This window comes from Apteryx mantelli, chromosome 13 (assembly GCF_036417845.1).
Source record: "Apteryx mantelli isolate bAptMan1 chromosome 13, bAptMan1.hap1, whole genome shotgun sequence".
NCBI classification, from domain to species: Eukaryota; Metazoa; Chordata; class Aves; order Apterygiformes; family Apterygidae; genus Apteryx; species Apteryx mantelli.
This window is the reverse complement of record NC_089990.1, coordinates 6,365,070-6,384,371: the sequence shown is the minus strand read 5'-3', so window position 1 is coordinate 6,384,371 and position 19,302 is coordinate 6,365,070. Positions and strand designations below refer to the sequence as shown.

Below are 19,302 nucleotides of genomic sequence, written 5' to 3'. Positions count from 1 at the left end.
AACTTAACTGCCCCCTTCAGAGTGAGGGAGGGGAAGACAGGACATTAACTAAACAGAATATATAAAACTGCAAAGCAGATTGGCTGCCATCCGGTGTGCATACTCCCATACAACAACTGTGCATCTACAGTCTGGGTCATTTGTATTACTGCTTTCTTTGTAGTTCAACAAGGAAAAAAGTACTAGTATATTCTAGTGTATGAAACATGTATGTTTTTCTCTGCTGTATGTCACAGCAGAGAAAAAATGAACCTTCTTTCAAGTTTTAATACACAGCTATCCAACAGAACAATATATAAAAAATTGTAAAAAGTAAAAAGATAAACTTGAACCATCAAAATCCCTCCACCAAAAAGCATACCAAAATAAAAAAAATAAAAATAAAGACTACAAACAGATTTGTTACCTGTCCATAGTTGTCTATTCCAGATACTAATCTATTGAGATTTAACAAGTCAAATGATGATCTGAGTGCCTGACCAAGGGTTGTTAGTCCTGAAGCTTGCAGATTTTTCAGTTCATTCATAAATGTTGCATGATTTTCCTTCCATCCAGCCTGAAACATAAAACAAAAAAGCTTATTAGCTATTTCAGTAACAACCTGTGATTTATCATTAATGAACTTTGAGTTGTTATTATCATATCACTTTGCATAAAAAGTAGGATTATAATGCAGTGTACCTGTTAATGAGGAATGTTTTCTTGCTACATACACCTAATACATATCTTACTGCACAACTTTACGTGAAACATACAGTAAGCATACAATGGGATGCTGACAAAATACACACATTATCAAGTGCTTGAAATAATTTACAACTACCCAGCTCTCACCATGAAAACTGCTGTAGAGGTGACGCAACTAACAGAACTATTTGGATTCAGTATGCGAGTATTTTGTTAGAAGGAACTCTAAAATAAATCAAATTTATAAGTAGTTGTATAATTTATAGTAGTTGCCAAAGTAAGAAAAGCAATGATAAAAGCAAGATACCAGCAACACAGTGTACCTGCTTCTTCTATCATATACCCTCTTTCACCCTTCCCTCCATAAATCCAGACTAAAAGAAAGGGATGCATAGGCAACATATAGTAATACAAGAGTTATAATCTAACAGCCAAAATTAAAAAGAAGAGAAAAAAAAAAAAGGCAGTAATAATGCTGATTGCCATCTTTGCTCCCTGGTCACCTTCTCTCCCTCCCCCCCGATTTCCCCAAGTAAGAAGTATTATCAGCATATGAATTAAAGAATTATCACCAGCCATTTTCAATATATTCCATGACTACGACTTGCTTAACTTTTCCTTCTCTTTTTCCTGGGTACATTTCATGCCTTTCAATGTATTATCAAGCATCTTCCATCACTTCTGCATTAAAAACCCCATGGTTTTTTCCTACCTTGATGTTTCAACCTCCAGCCCTGTGCTCTTTAACTACATTCTTCTGCCCTTACTTCCCACTGTGAGCCTTTCTATAGGGTAGCTGCAAACACCTGACGTTTGGCCTAGAAAGCAGGCAAGATATTCTTTCTGGTCTCCAGCTTCAAGAAAATACGCATGCAGGCATATGACTATCTTTTCTTCATGACTTCAGTTTGAGATTCTTCTCACTAACTTCTTCCATTTCTTTGCTGCCACCCAAACCTTTACAGAGCTTCTGAATGAAACTTATTTCTTTTCGGTTGCCCCGAAACCTGCATGACAGCTTCAGACCTCGACAGATGTGCCTGCATTCCTCTGCACCTGAGTCTTCCCTTTAAAACCACATACAGTTGTAGACCAGCTGCTGGCTCCCAATTTCATATTTTAACAGAACCTGCTCTTTATAGAGGAGGAAACAGGACAAATTTAGAGAAGGCCAGAGGCTTCTCTCTCATGTGCCAAAGGCTGGCAGGTGCTGGGCAGAAACCAGCAGCTGGTAGAAGGTAAATAATATACCTCAGTTGAAGAGAGCTGTAATACCCAGAAGTTCTGGGTGACAAGTACTACACCAAGACCCTGGGAGATCATGAGTTTGCTCATGAGTTTGTCTTGGGTCTTTTCTTTTAAACTATTAAAAAAACAAAAACAACAACCAAAAAAACCACTCATGTAAGACAGAACCAAACAATTGTTTAGAGTGTTTCAGTATCTCACAGCTCAAAATTTGGGGATCACAAAAAAAGTTAAGTTACTGCTGATAAAGCTTGCAGATAACTCAAAGAAACAGCAGAAGGCGATGAGGACAGATCAGTCCTACCAAGCAGTCTGGATCCCATGGTAAGCCAGGCTAACATACACATTAGCATCAACAGTTGTGCTTCACATTCCTTCCTCCTAAAAAAGTGGTATGCTTTTAGGATGGGAGGCTGTTGCAGAAAACACCAGCTCGCAGGGAATTGGGGCACGATTTAAGCTGCCCCAACCAAAAAGAGCAACCCTAGATATTCACACAATTATCAGCCTTGCTATCACAGCTGAACCGTTCTGACAGTAAGCAAGCAGTTATTCACCCAGGCTCACTATCATCTGACAGCCCTGGAGACGTTTCCATGCTTCACACAGAATCCTGGTTACGTAGACAAGGAGAGAATGATTTTGGACAGTCTGACTTTTGCTGGGACAACCTCTGAACAACAAGTCATCCACGGGAAGTAGGTTGTCTCCTCCCTGGCTGCACTGGTCTCAGGAGTAATCACCTGCCGACTATTCCATGTTGTGCAAGAATCTAGGACAGGATTTTCCTGTCCTTTTTAAACAGTTACATCCCACTGCCAATTTCGAGTACACTCTGTGGTCTGGGTAGGTGGTAATGGAGTAGACAGCAAGTTCTGAGCCATAAATCAATACAAGAATGGAGCAGAAATGAAAAGTTTTCCAGTCCTGCAAACGAGATGATCAATGTCTCTGCTGAGTTCTCAGGCCTAAGCTAGGAGGATTTCATTTCTCTTTAGAACAATGAAGCACCATAAGGAGAATCAACAAAAACAGTTTTTGGTCAGATTTAGCTCCCTGAACCAGTTCTTCAGGATTTAGATCAGTACACAGGAGAGGGAAAAGAGGAAAATTCTGCAATGGGGCAAAGAGGCAAAACAGACTTTCAGCAGCAGCTCACCATTAAACCAGCCTATTTTTATCATCAAACTACACTAAGTTCAAAGGAACCATGTCGTGCTGTGTTCAATCAGCCAAATAAATCTCAGTAACATAGGATCAGTGCACCCTGTCCCTCACAGTCAGAGCTGAACAAAATATGGCATCTCATCAGCTGAGCCATGGTAACTCCCCCCCACGTGCTCTCAGCCCAAGGCAACCGTAAGGTGATGACTTTGCTCGACACTGTCATTGCACGGTAAGCGACATGTTTGCACCTGGAAACCACAGGTTATGATTCCTCTCGTTCCACTCCCTAACTCAACCGGCAGCCACCCAGCCCCAGTGTCGGGACACAGAAGATTTACAGGAATTACAGGATTTACAGGGGCTCATTGCTTTGGAGCGCAAGACCAATGTGTTAATTATCTTTTTTCAGAACAAAAGAGCATCAAATCCCAACAACAACATCTGCGTTGTCCTTAAAAAACACTTTTATGAAGATTTATAACCAGTGAACCTTAGCAACTTATCTAGTCTCTGGAAAATCTCCAGAGATGCCACTATTCTAGGACTATTCACTCGCTGCTTTCCCTATTCCAAGATCTCTAATGGACAGGCATCTGCACACAGCTGCTTTGGGTATCTCAGTCCAAAGAGCACAGAGGACTGTCAACTCCTCCCGACCTATTCTTAATGAGGCATCTTGAGAGACACCTACCAAAAACGCTGAAGCATACCAAAACAGTGCAGATCGCATGTAAAATACTGCTCTTGGCACAAAAGGAGAGCTATTGCACACTTAAGTATTGTGTCTACACCTTTCACACCAGAAAGGTGCATGACACTTCAGAATGCACCTAGTGCCTTGATCAAGGACGCCATTCAGCACAACAAACCCCTTGCTTTGTCATGCTGAACGAGCCCTCTGTGCAAACAGGGAGGGTCTCCCACCCACAACCCAGAAGGTGTCCTTTGAGTTAACTCAACAACTGCGCAGAACTTTTGACTTCTGTGAACTCTTAGATACAAGTGAAACTGCTACACTTTGTCTGGCAAAACCACTTAGCAAATGAGTCAAGTTTCCTGGGAATAACCAGGAATACTCCAAAAGTGTTTTCCAGTGAAGACTGCTGTTTGAGTTTCTTTACTGCAAAAGCACATTGGGGAGCAAAGCATTTAAAAAGGCAGCATTATTTCTCACTGACAACTCTGATTGAAACTCTGATGAATTTAGGAGTATTTCTTTTTAAAATAAATAGTGAAAGTTCTCACTGATATTTAGAGATTTTGCTGTTTTCCAGTTCTGAAAACATTTGCTTGGCTTCCAATGCCTGTGTTTGATCTAACAGCAGTGTGGTTGACTGCCAGCAAAATACGCTGTACTTTTTTCCGGTGCATAACAAAGTATGCTGAAGATACAAAAAAGTAGCTGATTACCATTAGTTTAACTTCTGCAGAACCTACTTTTCCATTACATCCTACAGCCTCTCACAGGATCTTGAGAGGCAAACCAGAGGAGATCTGTACATATTTCTCTTAAATAAACAAAATAGTACCAGAAAACTTCTCATTAAGTGAACAAGGGCAGAAGATGCAGGATTTGCCCAATTCCGCACCCAGTTTCAAATAAAGGTCTGATTAGTTAACATAATACATTCTTCAATTTATCCTCAGAACAAACTTTTGGTATCAAAAATACCAAAGTTAATGATAAGAAGGTCTACTTTTGTAAATGATTCTCCTAGGAAAATTCTAATCAATGAAGTAACAGAGAATAATTAAATGTGTATTTCAGGGACCGAAACTCAAGCCTGATAAGTACTCTTTTCTCTCCATATATACAGTAGAATCATTCTTAAAGTAAAATAAAAAGAGTCAAGTATATAACAGAGCATACAGACAAGTTTAAAAAAAGCACTTTAAAGTGATTAAATAATAATCCTTCCTGAATTCAAAATACAGCTACTAATGCTGCTTAGGAAAAAATACTGCTTCTATATAGCACTACTTTCATCTGCCAGTAGAAATATTGAGGGAAAAAAAAAAGTAATTATGAAGTCAGAACTAAGTATTAATTATTCTAGTTGTTTATGAACCAACTCTAATATTGAGAGTTGGATTTTTCATCTTCAATATTACATTCCTACTTAGTCACTTTTACACCCAGAATTTATTAGTAGTAATCTGAGGGGCCTCTCTCTTGCCACAATGTTACCATGCTATCCTTTGATAATTTATAAGAACAAGTAATTTTAGCCAGTATACACATACCAACAGATTTTTGAAGACAGCTGGAAAGAAGCCAGCAGTATAAGCAAAAGTCCCACCCTTCTTGCTTGTGCCAAGAACAGGCAAAAATGCAGTGTCATTTAGCCTTCTGTGTTGATAACTACAAGTTTTGGATACCATCCTACGAAACCCCGAGATTTGCAAGTCCCCCAAAGCAGCAGCATACCACTCTCCAGCTGCTGGCTTCTGCCTTCACAAGTAAAGCATATTGGGAAAACTAAATCTAGCCGAAAAGTAAAATTCTTTTCTGCTGGCTTAGTTTTCAGCTGAATCTGTGCCCTGCTCTACTTCACCATGCAGCTATAGAGTAATTTCAGCTGCTTCAAAACGCAGGTAAGGTCAAATGGCTTCCTTCAGCAGTAGAGAGGCCCATGATCATCTAGCTTGCAGACTAAAGCCAAGATGAAGAATCTAGTGAAGAAAAGGCTCTATTTACCCCAACAAGTCCCAGGACTAACTGAAAGAAGTAGAATTGAACAGCAAATGACAATCTACTGATTCTGAGTGAGACTAAGAGCTTCAAGACTTAGGAAAAACAAAGATTTCAGTTGTGAGCGGTGGGAAAGCATATCTTACAAAATGCATTAGTTAAAAAAAAAAAAAAAACTATATTCATTATACAAAGCAGAACATTATCAAAATACAAGTAAAACATTACCAAGTTTTGGATATGTTTAACATGTCACGTTGTAACCCCAGCTACACTGGCTTAACTGGCATATTCACTGTTTTTATCTTTATTTAGCAATACAACATTTTAAGGCAGCATGGCTGACACCAACTATTTCGCAACATGCTTTGGTCAGCCTGTGTGGGCAGTCCCAGGACAGTCAGAGCACAAGAACTGCAGGTCCAGAGCACTCTCTCCCAATTTCGCCAGCCCCATGCAATCAGGGGGGCTGGAGCTTTCCAGGCTGCAAGCCTTAGTCTTTAGTGCTTTTACAGCAGATGCCAAAAGACACTGGATTATGAAACAGTAGTTTAACATTTACTGGACTGCTTTCAGATCTGATTCAAAGAAGTATAACACTACCAAAAAATAATCCTCCAAATTAGAAGACAATCTGGAATCTAGCATGCCAATCACAACAGTCTGTCTGTCTGTCTGTCACGCAGTATTTACTCAAACATACAGATTTTTATGGTTTTGCTAAAATTTTCCCCAATAGTAAGAATGTGATTTTAGATATTATAACACGTTTAAGATACATATGTAAATTTCTCAGTAGTTCAAGCTATTATTCAGTGCATCCATCTTAGGAAAACAGAGGCTAATTCAGGATAACATGTCTGTGGCATACTGGGCTGTCACTGACACCCGTTTGGAAAAATAAGGTAAAATAAGGTAAGAAAAATCCAACAGTTGAAATCTGAAACCACTCCTGCTATGGAATTTAAGACCTTGTGAAGAAAGTGAAGCCAGCAGAATATTGTGCCTTTTGACTCATCAAAATGATAAACTTTCAAGTTCTCTCTCTGTTCACTGGTAACTGTAAACGTGACCACCAGCCAAATCTGTTTGTGTCTGCGTAAGAATCAAGTAGACATTTCCTTTCTAGGCAACTGAATTACTCTTTCTGACTCCCTTCAGTGCCAGAGCTTGTTCCTCAAACACCAAAACTTCATCTCTCTGTAACCTCCTTAACTCAGCCCCACTATTGCTCCGTAAGTCCTGCAGCAGAGAATGCCCTCCTGCGTGATCTAGAGCTTCCCTGCCCCAGCTTCAGTAACTTTAGTCTTGTATTTACTGGAATTCCTATTCTATCTTCATTTTCAAAACAGTAAGAGAATTAGTCAGCCCAGTTTCACTATGACAAAACATAGCGAAGGGGGAGAGGTGGAGTGGTCCTAGTACCATTTTCCTCCCTCCCCTGCGATGAACAGAGTAACACTGCTGGTGGATACAGAGCAGCCAACGTCCATACTCCTAACTTGTTTTATTTGATGCTCAGGGAGATTTACTAGCTGGAAATAGCTCACAGTAGAACAGAGGTATTGATTATGCTACAAAACATCCTGTACAATTTTTTTTAACATTTAAAAATCCTAAAATGAGTCAGCATAATCGCTTAACTTCTTGATTTTCACAAACATTTGCCTGAATTGTGCAAGCGGGGGTGGGGGAAGGAATAGCTCCAAGAGACGCTTACAGAGATTGACTGCCCTCCAAACAGTTATGAATGCCATTTCTGAGGCAACAGAGCTCTCAGGTTCTGTCTGTACCTTGGCTGCAGAAAGCCTCTTCTCCAGTGTCAGTACCTGTGTGTTCTCATTACCTTTATGCAACATAGCAGTCATGTTGATGCACAGTATCAAAAAGAACTTGCAAGAGCAATTCTTTTTCTTTCTTGGCACAGGACAGCATCAGAACACCCATCTCTTAGATGCGAGATTAGAATACCGCCAGAACATAATGATATTGTCCCAGAGGCCTGAATTCAACCTACTATCAGGGACAGTGCTGTACACTGTGAGCCAGCTTAGATCCAAGCTGTGCAGTCCTGGATCTGGAGCACTAGTAAGGGCTGGTGGAGGTGTATCAATGATCTTAATGGTCTGATGCAAAACTTGCGGGAAGATGAGAAAGACTTGATGAGCTCAAGCCAGCTGTGTGCAATTGCTATCTCTGTGTTATGTTCTCCAGCACATAGTAAATCATTTATATTATTAGTTTTATTCCCCACTTTTCTTGCCTCCCCTTGCCTTAGATAAGTTTGAAACACAAAAAACTGTTACTCCAATCTTTCCCTGTAACAAACTGCGAGGAAGAGACCAATACATCTTGATTAGTAGAGCCTGTATTTAGGTTTTCATGGGGAAGCCAGGTTTTGCAAAGCAGAGTTTCAGTGTAAAGATTAGACATGACTCCACTGCAGACCCAACAGAAACAAGCCCTTGTCTCGCAGGCAGGTATAAACTGATGTTTACTGAGAGAGGAGCCTAGGAAAAACATCTTTTCAGAACACTGCCTATATTTCTCATTTAAGGAATATTTAAATTTGTGAGTTTACTATCCATTAAAACTTCCCTCAGTTTTCCTTAACAAGCCCGCAGAGTACTCATATACAATGAAGAGACTGAGACAGTCACCTGCTCCTCCTTACATTAGAGGCAGTGACAGGCAGGTTAGAAATATAAGGCTAAAGCACTGTGAACAGTAAGCAAATTGTTTCCTTCTGCCAGTTATTTCTGCTGCTTTTGTGAGACGTTCAAACTGAGAGCGAGTGGTCAGGTGCTGCTTTAAATCCAGGTAAGACTGTTTTGACAAATTTTATTAAACACTTGTTTTCAGTCCCAGTCAAATAATCTATAAAGACAAAAAACTTCTCCAAGAGAGCAGAGAAGCACAAGCTGCTTAAATACACCTTTAGAAAGAAGACACTCAAGAGGAGCAGGTGATTCTTAATCCCACAGTTTGAGACGTTTTGTTTGACACCACAGAATTTTATAGAAAGCTGTCACTTGTACGTCATCTCCTTCCATTTACAGGCACCATGATTATTCCCATTTTCTCCAGCTCTGGACAAAGTAATGTAGCTCCATACCTTATACAGTTAGGTCTCCTCCTTCCCTTCCCCCACCCCCCTATATTGTTTTCCTTCACAACAGGCGACAACTTTAGCGCAAGAAAAAACGTGTTATTCACTGGCTATGTTTGGGTCAGCAAGCAGTGCAGAACGTCATTGATGGTAAGGACATGACATGCACATTACTGCATTTCATGGGTTTTCCTTCAGAACAGCTCTAGTATGGGCCTATGGACTCATCGCTCATTGGCAGTTGGAAAGCATCTTCCAGTTTTATTTCATCCAAAAGCAATCCAGTTCTTGCACTCCAAAGCAGGTCCGCAGTATGAACAAAGGTGCACCCGGAGATCCACTTCAACTGTACATTCCTAACTTGAACTCTCATGTTAAGTGCACTCATTGAAGATAAATTCTTTTATAGAAAAAGGACAGATTGGACTGGCTTGCTTTTTAAAGCATGTGACGTTAGTGAACGTGAACAAGATCAAAACCACACTTCAGTACAATACATAAATTCCGGTTATTGTTACTGACAGCCAGTCAGTTACACAGAAAGAAGTTTTATCTTCCGTGGAAAAAAATTATTTCTCCGTATTTCAAAAGTCACATACCTTGGAAAACAAGCTTATCCAAACTACACCATGTGGTCCACCATTCTTTTCAGAAGAATTCAAAGTTAAACAAGATGTATAAAAGCTTCTCCATCAAGAAGAAATCAAGATGTTTATCTAAAAGCGACTCATTAATCTTTAAGTATAGTACCCATGAAAAACACTAGTAGAGAGGCTCTTAAGTTCAAGCTACAGAACAAGAGTACTGCAGCCTTGTGTTAATTACGGGCATTCAGAGTGCAGCAATATCTTCTCCGGTTAGAAATGTGGAACAGAGATGCTATATGATCACCCAAAGCTGGAAAGTGTGCTTGGAATCAAGTGGTAATAAACATCGCCAATTCCAAGCCCCCCCCCCCCCCAAAATAAAACAAACAAAAAAAACCCACTCATCACCTTTCTATTCAATACCTGCTGCTCCTGCTTTAATCCATCTCTGGATCTAGTTTTTTTAGTCAACAATGCTTCATGTATTCTGACTGCTACATTCACTGCATTTTTTTGCTGCAGAAGGATGAAAGGACTATACATGAAAAAAGGAAAGTATAAAACCCAAAGAGGTCACGGTATCAACCCATTTCAAAAAGTATTCTTACTTTAATAAGAGAACACTATCCAGTTAGAAAACAGTGTTTTGGAGAAATGAGTGACAAACTAGGATATTTTAGTACAGTATTAAACTAATACAAGCTATGTTTTATACAATAGCTTAATGAAGATGGAGCACAGATTCAATCACATAATTTGCAGCTCTCATACAGTAAGCAAATGAAAAGGTCACATGCTTATGTTGAGTAGCATAGTATTCATTTTAGAAACATCACTATTGATACACCTAAACAAAAAACAGAACAAAAAAAAATCCACACACTGGAGAGCATGGGACAGTTGAATCATGAGTGTTTCAACTAAAAATTCTCATTAACTCATAGCCTGTTGCTCTTCCCGACCATCAAACACACTTCCAGTACCACCCAGCCTCCAGCTCTGTCCTTCACCTGGCCCCTTCCCACCCCCAGTAGCACTGGAAAAGTCACAAGGAACAAAGATAACAGCTCAGAGGTTACAGAGGGTACAGCTATCAGCATGTGTGCTGTCAGCACAAGGGATTCCTCGTGTCCCACTTTGGGGACTAGAGTAGAAGAGAGATTCATAATTCTCTAGCTTTACAGCAAGGAACTGAAAGAATGCAGCATCAATCCACGTTCATTTTGAAAATCTTTACATTCCTCTCCTCTCCTTCCAAAGTATATCACGGAACTAGTTGTAGTGCATTAAAATTTTACGTGTATTAAAAGCTTATTTTTAATCTTCAGAAAGAAAAAAAAAAATCTTGAAAGTCCAAAAAAATTGCAATCTGAGTGGGCAACTTATGGGGGTTATCTAATCCAGAAGTTTACCCAATTTACATCAGGAATCCCATCCGAGACACTACTGCAATGCACAAGACAAGACTTTAGACCACAACTAAATTCACGTCTTTGCTGAAGGAGCATAATTTAGGAAATCTCAACCAAATAAGCTAGCAAACAATGTCCACTCCATCTTCAAGTCTGATATGGTAACAAAAGCAAAAACAAACAAAAAAAACCCACCCCCACATACACATTTTGGGGGTAGCGCTGTTATGGTCAAAGTTTTGTATTTTAGAGCGGTGTAAATTTACAATTTTGTTCTAGAGTCACCTGATTCAAAAGCAATCATCTCAGTTTCAGCTCTTTTGTTTACATGGAGGCACGCACGGTCTCACCCTCCCTCGCAGCCCCCTCTCGGTTTCTCCATGCAGTGTCACACCAGCTAACCGGCTACCCTGAATATATGCACTTGCAGGTTATGAGGGCTTGCAGGCGGCCCCCTCGGAGCGGAAGCCAGGCCCTGTTCCCAGCCCAGGATGCCCAGCAAGTCCCCAGCCTCTGAGTGCACCATCAGGACGCCTAGCAGAAGCTAAAGAAACCAAGCGTTCTGGATCAACAGATGCAGATTTTCCCACAAAGCAGAGTTTAATTTTTTTTTTTTTTTTTTGGACAGTGATAGAGCTCATAGCTTTAAAAAACACGCTACAAACACCAATACTAATGCATTATTCTCACTTATAAACAGAGCATAGCAACATCAGCTTAACTACACTGTAGATCTTTATTTTCAGTTAAATTAGTCTTCAGATAACAGCCATGTTACGAAGACTTGTATTTTTAAAACACTCTTTTAGACTTTAAAAGCATGTCTGAAAATAAAGCCAAAACAACAATTGTCATTATCTCTAAAAAGCAAAATTAGGGAGTTCTGAAGCATTAACTTTGTATCCTAGAATAACATTTAACATTTCTAATGCTACTTCTCCTGGAGAGTTCACATCAGAGTCCAAGCAAAGAAACACAGTAACTGTGTTTAAAAGAAGGGGAGATCTGCCCTTTAGCTAGAAAATACCCTTAGAACTATTAATACCGAGCTGTCGCCAATTCAAAAGCATGAAAACAAGAAGATATATGTTATTTAAAAGAAAACAAGGCTCTAGGTTACTTATCTGGTGATAAGTAGTTCGAGTTTCAGAGATACATACTACACCAAAAGAAAAAATTTGTCTTTCAAATTCTCTGCAGAGTGAATGTATAGATTAATACAAGGCTGCAGGCAACCACACATTCTGAATTGCACAATAACAGACTCCCATTACAAGAATGTATTTTTTCCTTGGCATTTCATTAAAACCTTAACCCTAGAAGAAAGTGTTGCTTATGGTTTTCTGGTAGATTTTGCCACTTTTTTTTTTTTTTAGTAGCACAAAAATTACATATTAAGTGGTACATCTTTCAAATATGAAGAAATAAAAAATTCCAAGCTTCAAAATGCACAGTGAACAATCTGCACTTAAAATTAAGAATAGCAACAACTGCCCTTTTCCCTACTTTTTTGTGGCCCACATTAATAGTCATGGATACAGTCATTCAAAAACAGGGGAAATGAAGAACAGAATCACTAAAGCACGGAGACATCCACAACCTTCTCAGAGGCCTATATACCCCCCTCCGAACACTGATCTTCCAAAAGACAACTAACAAGCTGCTTTTCAAAGTCACACAAAAGAGAAATAACTTTTTCCCCATTTAATTGGAACTGTCTGAAGTATGAAAATACTGTAGGAGACAGCATAACATTTTGTGTTTTCTTGTTCATAATAGGCTCAAAACATCATTCTTGTACCACTGCTGTAAATCACAGTTCTTTTTGGCAAGCGTTTTTGAAAAACATGCAAGAATGACTATTATAAGCAAGAAGAAGAATGCCTGCAGCCTTAATTACCTTTTTCCACTGTTATGATGTGCGAGAATCAACATTTAACACAATATTGGCTCTTTGTAAACGTTAAAAATAATAAATGCTCATACTCAAAACTTCATGCAAGCATTTTGTACATATTCAGCTAGACTGCAAAGCCAGTTTACAAGGCCTAGGCCACAAATTATTCTTGCATTACTATTACCAAAAAATTATTTTTTTTGGGGGGGGGGTGGGGAGAAGACACTTGTGAAAACAGGATACAAACAGCACAAAGGGAGAGGAGGCAGCCAGTAAAGATTACACCTGGCAGGAACCACCGATTTCACAAAGTACCTTCTCTCTTGCAGAGAGAGTATTTCACTGCAAAAATGCAACTAGGGAGATACCACTTAACTGTTTGTTTACACACTTTAAGTTTCTATTTTTAAAATAAAAGTGACCTTCGCACTGAGGATGAGTTAAGCCTCTTAGTGCAAACATATCCACTTTTGTGGAGTTTATCCTGGAGTCTTAAGGGCTTACATCTTTGAATGTGTCCAAGATCAAATAAAGAACCAAACAGAAAGATGAAAAAATAAATTGTTACAGTGGCTATGAACAACAGATGTTACTTTCCATCCAACGTCTTTGGCATCTCACTAATGGCATGAAGCAGCAATCCATTTAAGATGAAAAAGCAAGGTTTAAGTTTGCAACCTCCTGTGGAAACAGAATCAGTTAAGGTATTTTCCTTAAGAATCAACCTAGCAACACAGACTCTCCCCTTCAGTGAATACAGGTAGCCAGTGAAAGCACAAGTTTAAGTATCTAAAAGTAATGATAAAAAACTTCCAAAACTAATGACAAAAAATGACAGCCAAGTAGAGTTTGGTTTATCACATCCATCAAAGAAAGAATTCACTTTTGAAATGCTTTTCCACTTAAATTCAGTGCTTCGAAAGAACTCATCACCTTCTTTTGGCATGAACTTGAATTTTACAAGGGACCTCAATTTCAGAATTGAGGCATCAAACTACTTCGCTCTTTTAGAAGAATGAATCACCTTGAATGTTACAGGAAGGGGAGAGAGAGGAGGAAGAAAAAAAAGAAAAAAGAAAAAGGTACATTACTCAGCACAAAATTCCTTAGCATAGTCCTTTCTCCTCTCTACACCAGGTCCTGCAGAAGGGTTTTGACTAGAAGTCACAAATGAAAGTGGAAAATGCAGACAGCAAGAAGCACGCACTTGGGATAGGGTACTGGAAGGCAGAATAGCATGCTTATGTCTAGGCTTGACCTTTAGTCTACCCAATATGTTGTTCCTCAAGAAAGGGAATGCATTTTTTAAGGTATGCTCTTGACAGGAATCCATTTAGTATTTTTGAAAGCTGCACAGTACTAGAATATTTTACCGTCTGTCTGCTACAGGAATGCCATTGATAATTCCCAAGTTTTCACTAAACTAGTACTAAATTGTAGATTGAGACATGCACTGCAGTCCTTAACATACAAATCTATCTCATTTGCACCAAAAAGAACCTTTGAACTGCTTTTGGCCTTACTTGCTCAATTCCAAGATAGATAGCTAATTAAAAATAAAAGAGGGGCTTTCCACGCGTGTACACAGTACACACATTTCATTTAAAGTCTTAAGTGATAAGGCAGTTAAATAAAAAGAGAAGAGAGGGTAAAAACTGTTCAGTGGGGGATTCTCAAGCAGCATGGAAGTGGATTTTGTTTTGTCCTCAAAAAAGAACTAGACATTAGGGATTTGCCCCAATGCTCCTTATGAAACGGAGTGACTTCTGTTAAACAAAATGAATCTAAGAAAAGAAACAAACAGATAAGAGCAATTGTTGGTTTTAAGCTGCCATTTGTTCATGCTGAAAGTCAGCCCTGCAAAGACAGACAAATTCCATGATTCAAAAAAAAAAAAAAAAGAAAAAAATCCACACCACACAAGCAGTGGAAGCTGTATTGCAAGATTGGAGGAGAGGTCTACTTAGTACTTCAGAGGTAATGGGAAATGCTAGTGCTTAGACACAAAAAGCAGATCAAATATTGCTATGAATGATTCAGAACATGAACGGAGGTATCTTTAATATAGGGAAAACTAGAGAGAATAGGGATGGCCATCTCTCTCCACTAAACAAGTACGGAATGTAGTCTCTTAAATTAGTTATCAAGAACAGACATTGTGTATACTATCTACTTTTCAACCAGTTCAATACTATATTCTGCATGGTTTTTTTTTTTTCCTCCTTCCAACAATCCTTGGCTAGTAAGTTTACTAAGTTTGTACATTATTTACAGCAAATGTGGAGAGAAAGATAGGCCTCTCCCATTCACCTCAGCCTTCTTTCCCTTTTGCCTCTGATATCACCTTCCCTCCTGTTCTTGCAGCTGCTAATCTGCCTTGCCACAAACAATTCTGCCTGCCTGCATCATCACTACCAACTTGTAAACCTCTGTCCATGTTTCCAGCTGTTCATACTTCCTTTTCCACAGCCCAGTTAAGACCAATAAGTATCTGTATTTGCCAGAAGACAGACCTTTTACACAAAGCTGATGATTTTCAGTGCCCCAAGATTCCTGTAAAAGTTTATCAACTTAAGAATATTCTGTGGATTTACTATAGACTACCTTACTAGATAGCCTTATGGTTTTCTTCCTTGACAAAATTTTAAAACACACGAACGCATTTCCTATCATTTTAATTTTAGCCAGCTTTCCTGAAGATCTCTGCCTCAAGCCTAACAGGTTTCACAGTGGGGTTTCTCCTTCCCCCTGCAGCTCAGGGTCAGGAACTCCTGATTTAATTTATTCCAGAAACACACAAGTAGATCCCACATCTCTGTTTTGCAGCACAGTCTATTCATTCATCCCCTTCACAGGGTTTGGGAGTAACTGGTTACTTTCTATACCAGCACATCTTCAACTTGAACCAAACCAAGACAAAACCCCCAAAAAACCTGCAGGCAAAAAGCTTTCGAGCTACTTATAAAAATAAACAAATAAATAAATAAAATAGCAAAGTTAGTTTCCCTGAGTCTGACCTTATGAACTCTCAGTTCTGAAGCATTATTTTAGTACGGTAAAATAACAGGTTATTTACATGTTTTAAGTATTCACTGATGGACCTTAAAAGAGCCTTCCACAGATTCCTATTCTAGCCTCTAATCCACCCCAACTTGACATCGAGATCTGAAGTAATCAAGATCAACTCCTCTCATGAAAATTTCAAGGAAAAGGAGGAAGTTGCCCAGTCACTGACCCAGAGAGTCCATCATGAAGGGCTGCTTCCACAAGAGAGCCCTTCAGCACTGCAGCAACATATGGTCGGACTAGCAGGGAACAGAAACAGAGTTTGAAAGCATTCTATCAGTTCCAGTTTGTATCTCATCCAGTCCTCTCACACTTTTCTTTTTTCTACCTGCATGGCACATCCTTTCAGGTTAAGACTACCACTCCATTTCTGCCTTCCCATGGTGTACAGACCTTGATTCCAAAAGCATCATCTCACCATCTCTAGCCACAGGCAGTGGTAACCCAAGAATTTCTAAATACTTGTTCTCCCCATCACTTATCAATATCTATTAAAACAAACAAACAAACAAACTACACCTCCACAACAAGGCTCGCAATGATTCTTCTTCCTCCAAAAAGTGTCTTAGCATTTTCCTCCAAATCACAGTAGACACTGCTCTAAAACTACTAGCTGCAGGCATTTCTCATATAGTAAGCATTTCAAAGAGCAGCCATATATCATATTAAGAATTTTGAGCAAGTCTCAGACAGCTACACACGTCCTTCTGCACCCAAATTCAGGGAATCCACTTCCAATGCAGCCACAACTGGCTCCCTTATTCAGTATATTACACAATAAAAACACTAAAGATGCATATAGTTTCAGATGCAGCAATATAAATATAGTTTAAGTTTTTCCAATACTCTGACTTGCGACCAAGTCATTTTTGAAGAGTCCCACAGACCTGCCCCCCCCCCAAAGACATATTTCTATGACCCTATCATGAACAATATTCCTCAAGCACTGAAGAAAGGCTGTATCATTGCCACAACCAGTCACAAGGGAACAGGGCAGTCCAGTTATTCAACAGCTTCACATAAGACCACCACTGCTTTATTCTGGGACTGAAGCAGCCATCTGCAGCACAAATCCACAAGCATGCTGAAGCTGTTCCACGAACTGCAGGATATAAGGTGTGACAAAAAAAACACAAATGGAAGAACAAAGAGCTAAACCTTGCTCTCCTTTTCAAAAACTCTTTTTAGACAGAGATTTTGATATCAGCATCCCATATAAGCTCTGTTTACAGACAACTCTGGGTACACCTTGCTAAAACTTCCCTCCCCACCTCTTTTCTACATCACTGGAAAACAGCAAAAGTCGCTGGGAAGAGAAAGAAAATAAGTCTCTTCCTTTTCCCCATATTTCTATTCTAGTGCCACTACTTCAATACCACTAGTACAGGAAAACACGATAAAGTAGATTAAGATCCTATCTGTTTAAACCATGGCACATGCTTAGGTGCAGAGAAAAATATACATTTGAGAGTAAAAAAGAGCAGCTGAGGATGCTAAAACTTTGTATGATTTCAAAAAAGCAACTGGGCAAACACATGTAAGAAAAAAAGCTACAGAAGACCATTACAGACATACCAACCCTCAGCATGCATCTCTGAGCTACAAACCACGGGAGCTCAGTTTTTTGCAGAATTATCAGTAATACGCTTGGCCTGTTTTTATTCTCCTCCCTACACATTCAGTATTAGCCACCTTCTGTGGAAAGAGATGAGAAGGGTGAGGCTGGCACACTATTTTGAAGGCACTGAAATAACAGGTCAAAGAATAGAGGAGACAGAGCAAGCTCCTATTCCTAAAAATCCATTAATACAAAGTCTTCAAAACAAGGACATATCAGGTATTAAATTCAAAGGGACTGATAACGCACTTTATCTTAGCTAAAGGGCCAAGAATGCAGACTGCTGGGCCAGACAGACCTTCGGCCTATCCAGTAAGGCTTAAACTGATTTTACTCGCCCAAGAGAACTGGAAACACATAGGAGAGTAAATTCCTTTGGCACCTAAAAATCAAGCACTAGTGTTTTAATTGCAGTAGACACCTGCCACATGCCAGTGGACAAAAAGGAGTTTTACTGTATCATTAGCTTATTGAGTGCACTAAATACCCCAAATCAGAACGGACTAGCTTGCTTCAGTGTTGCTGTCATACCAGTAAACTGAGGCAAACTCATTTGACAGCACCCTATTACAATTTTGATCTGGAAAGTGCAAGAAAAGCATCTTGTTTATGGTATAAAAGTCCAGCTGAACATTCTTACTTCATGAAGTAACTTATTATCTTTCCCTCCTACTCCATAAAATAGAGTCTGATCCAATGTTCAAAAGAATTTACAGGTATATTTCCATTGACATATAGGACAAATATGTTTGTACATCTCATGTTTTTAAAATATTAGTTGTTTTATTGGAGAGAATATTTTGGGAGCCTAAGTAATGCTTGTAAATGGCTGCATCAGTTTTTAATCACAATTCACCATCCATATATTATATAACAGAAATGAAACATGGTTCCAGGGGCATTTGTAAAACAGCACTGTTGATTTAAAATACTGCAAGGCTACAGGGAAATGAACTATAAAACTAAAGGAAAAAAAATACACTCATCTCAGTTAACCCTGCACTAAGCTGAAGTTCCCATAATACCTCTACCTCCTGGGTGGTCTCAACACTGCAGAAACTGATGGAAATAATCTCAAAGATACTTCTTAAAGTTACCAGTAAAATATTATGATTCACATTGTGATACAGATGTAAGAATGTTCAACTTGATCCTTATACCATAACTGAGATGCTTTACTTGCATTTTTCCAGATTAAAATTGTACCTGGAGGCTCTCAAATGAGTTTGTGTCAGTCTAGTGGCATGTCAGCAACACTGAAGCAAGCTAGTCCATGCATTTGTGCAATGTATTTAAATAAATAAAAAGGAGAGATAAAGCAGCCACTAACCAACAGCAGCCACTACTGCACATATTTGGTAAGTAAACTTGCAAAATATGTTCCCTTAACAAGTTTGTTTTCTCCTCTAAATCAAAAGAGATAATAAAATATCTAACTGCAGCAATATTAGCATAAAAACTAATTTTTATTTCCAAGTATGTTTTGTCAGACATACACAATCTGGCCTGCACTACAAAGTTTTCCTGGCGTAACTATGGTGGTTAGAAACACTACAGAGAGGCATAATAAACACCAGTAAAAGGTCTTGAGAACATGTCTTCAACTGGGGAGAAGAATCATGATGTTGCTGTAAGGCTCCTTCTGCTCAAGTAAGAGACAGGATGCCAGTGTAATCATACTAATGTCTGTGATGCCAAAAACTCTTTATGTAATAGTTCAACTGAAGTTGTGATCATAATTATTAAATGTATATCTACAGGATCTGTAGTCTGTTCCTACAGAAGTTACAAAGTTTTGAAAAAATATTTTAAGATTTTT

General features: G+C 39.0%; 1 protein-coding gene and 1 pseudogene across 8 annotated transcripts in view; both read right to left on the bottom strand.

The window, feature by feature from the left end:
• The window catches only part of LOC106484777 (integrator complex subunit 6-like), a 44,179-nt gene that overhangs the window by 22,430 nt on the left and 2,447 nt on the right, over positions 1 to 19,302 (bottom strand). For all 8 annotated transcript variants that reach the window (XR_010885511.1, XR_010885510.1, XM_067304038.1 and 5 more), the window contains one exon: positions 407 to 556. Coding sequence is in view for 6 of the 8 variants with exons in the window: in XM_067304038.1 (XP_067160139.1) it covers positions 407 to 556 (150 nt within the window). In the remaining 2 variants the exon portion in view is untranslated. The remainder of the gene's footprint in view (positions 1 to 406; positions 557 to 19,302) is intronic.
• LOC136993319 (U2 spliceosomal RNA) lies at positions 17,586 to 17,762 on the bottom strand (annotated as a pseudogene).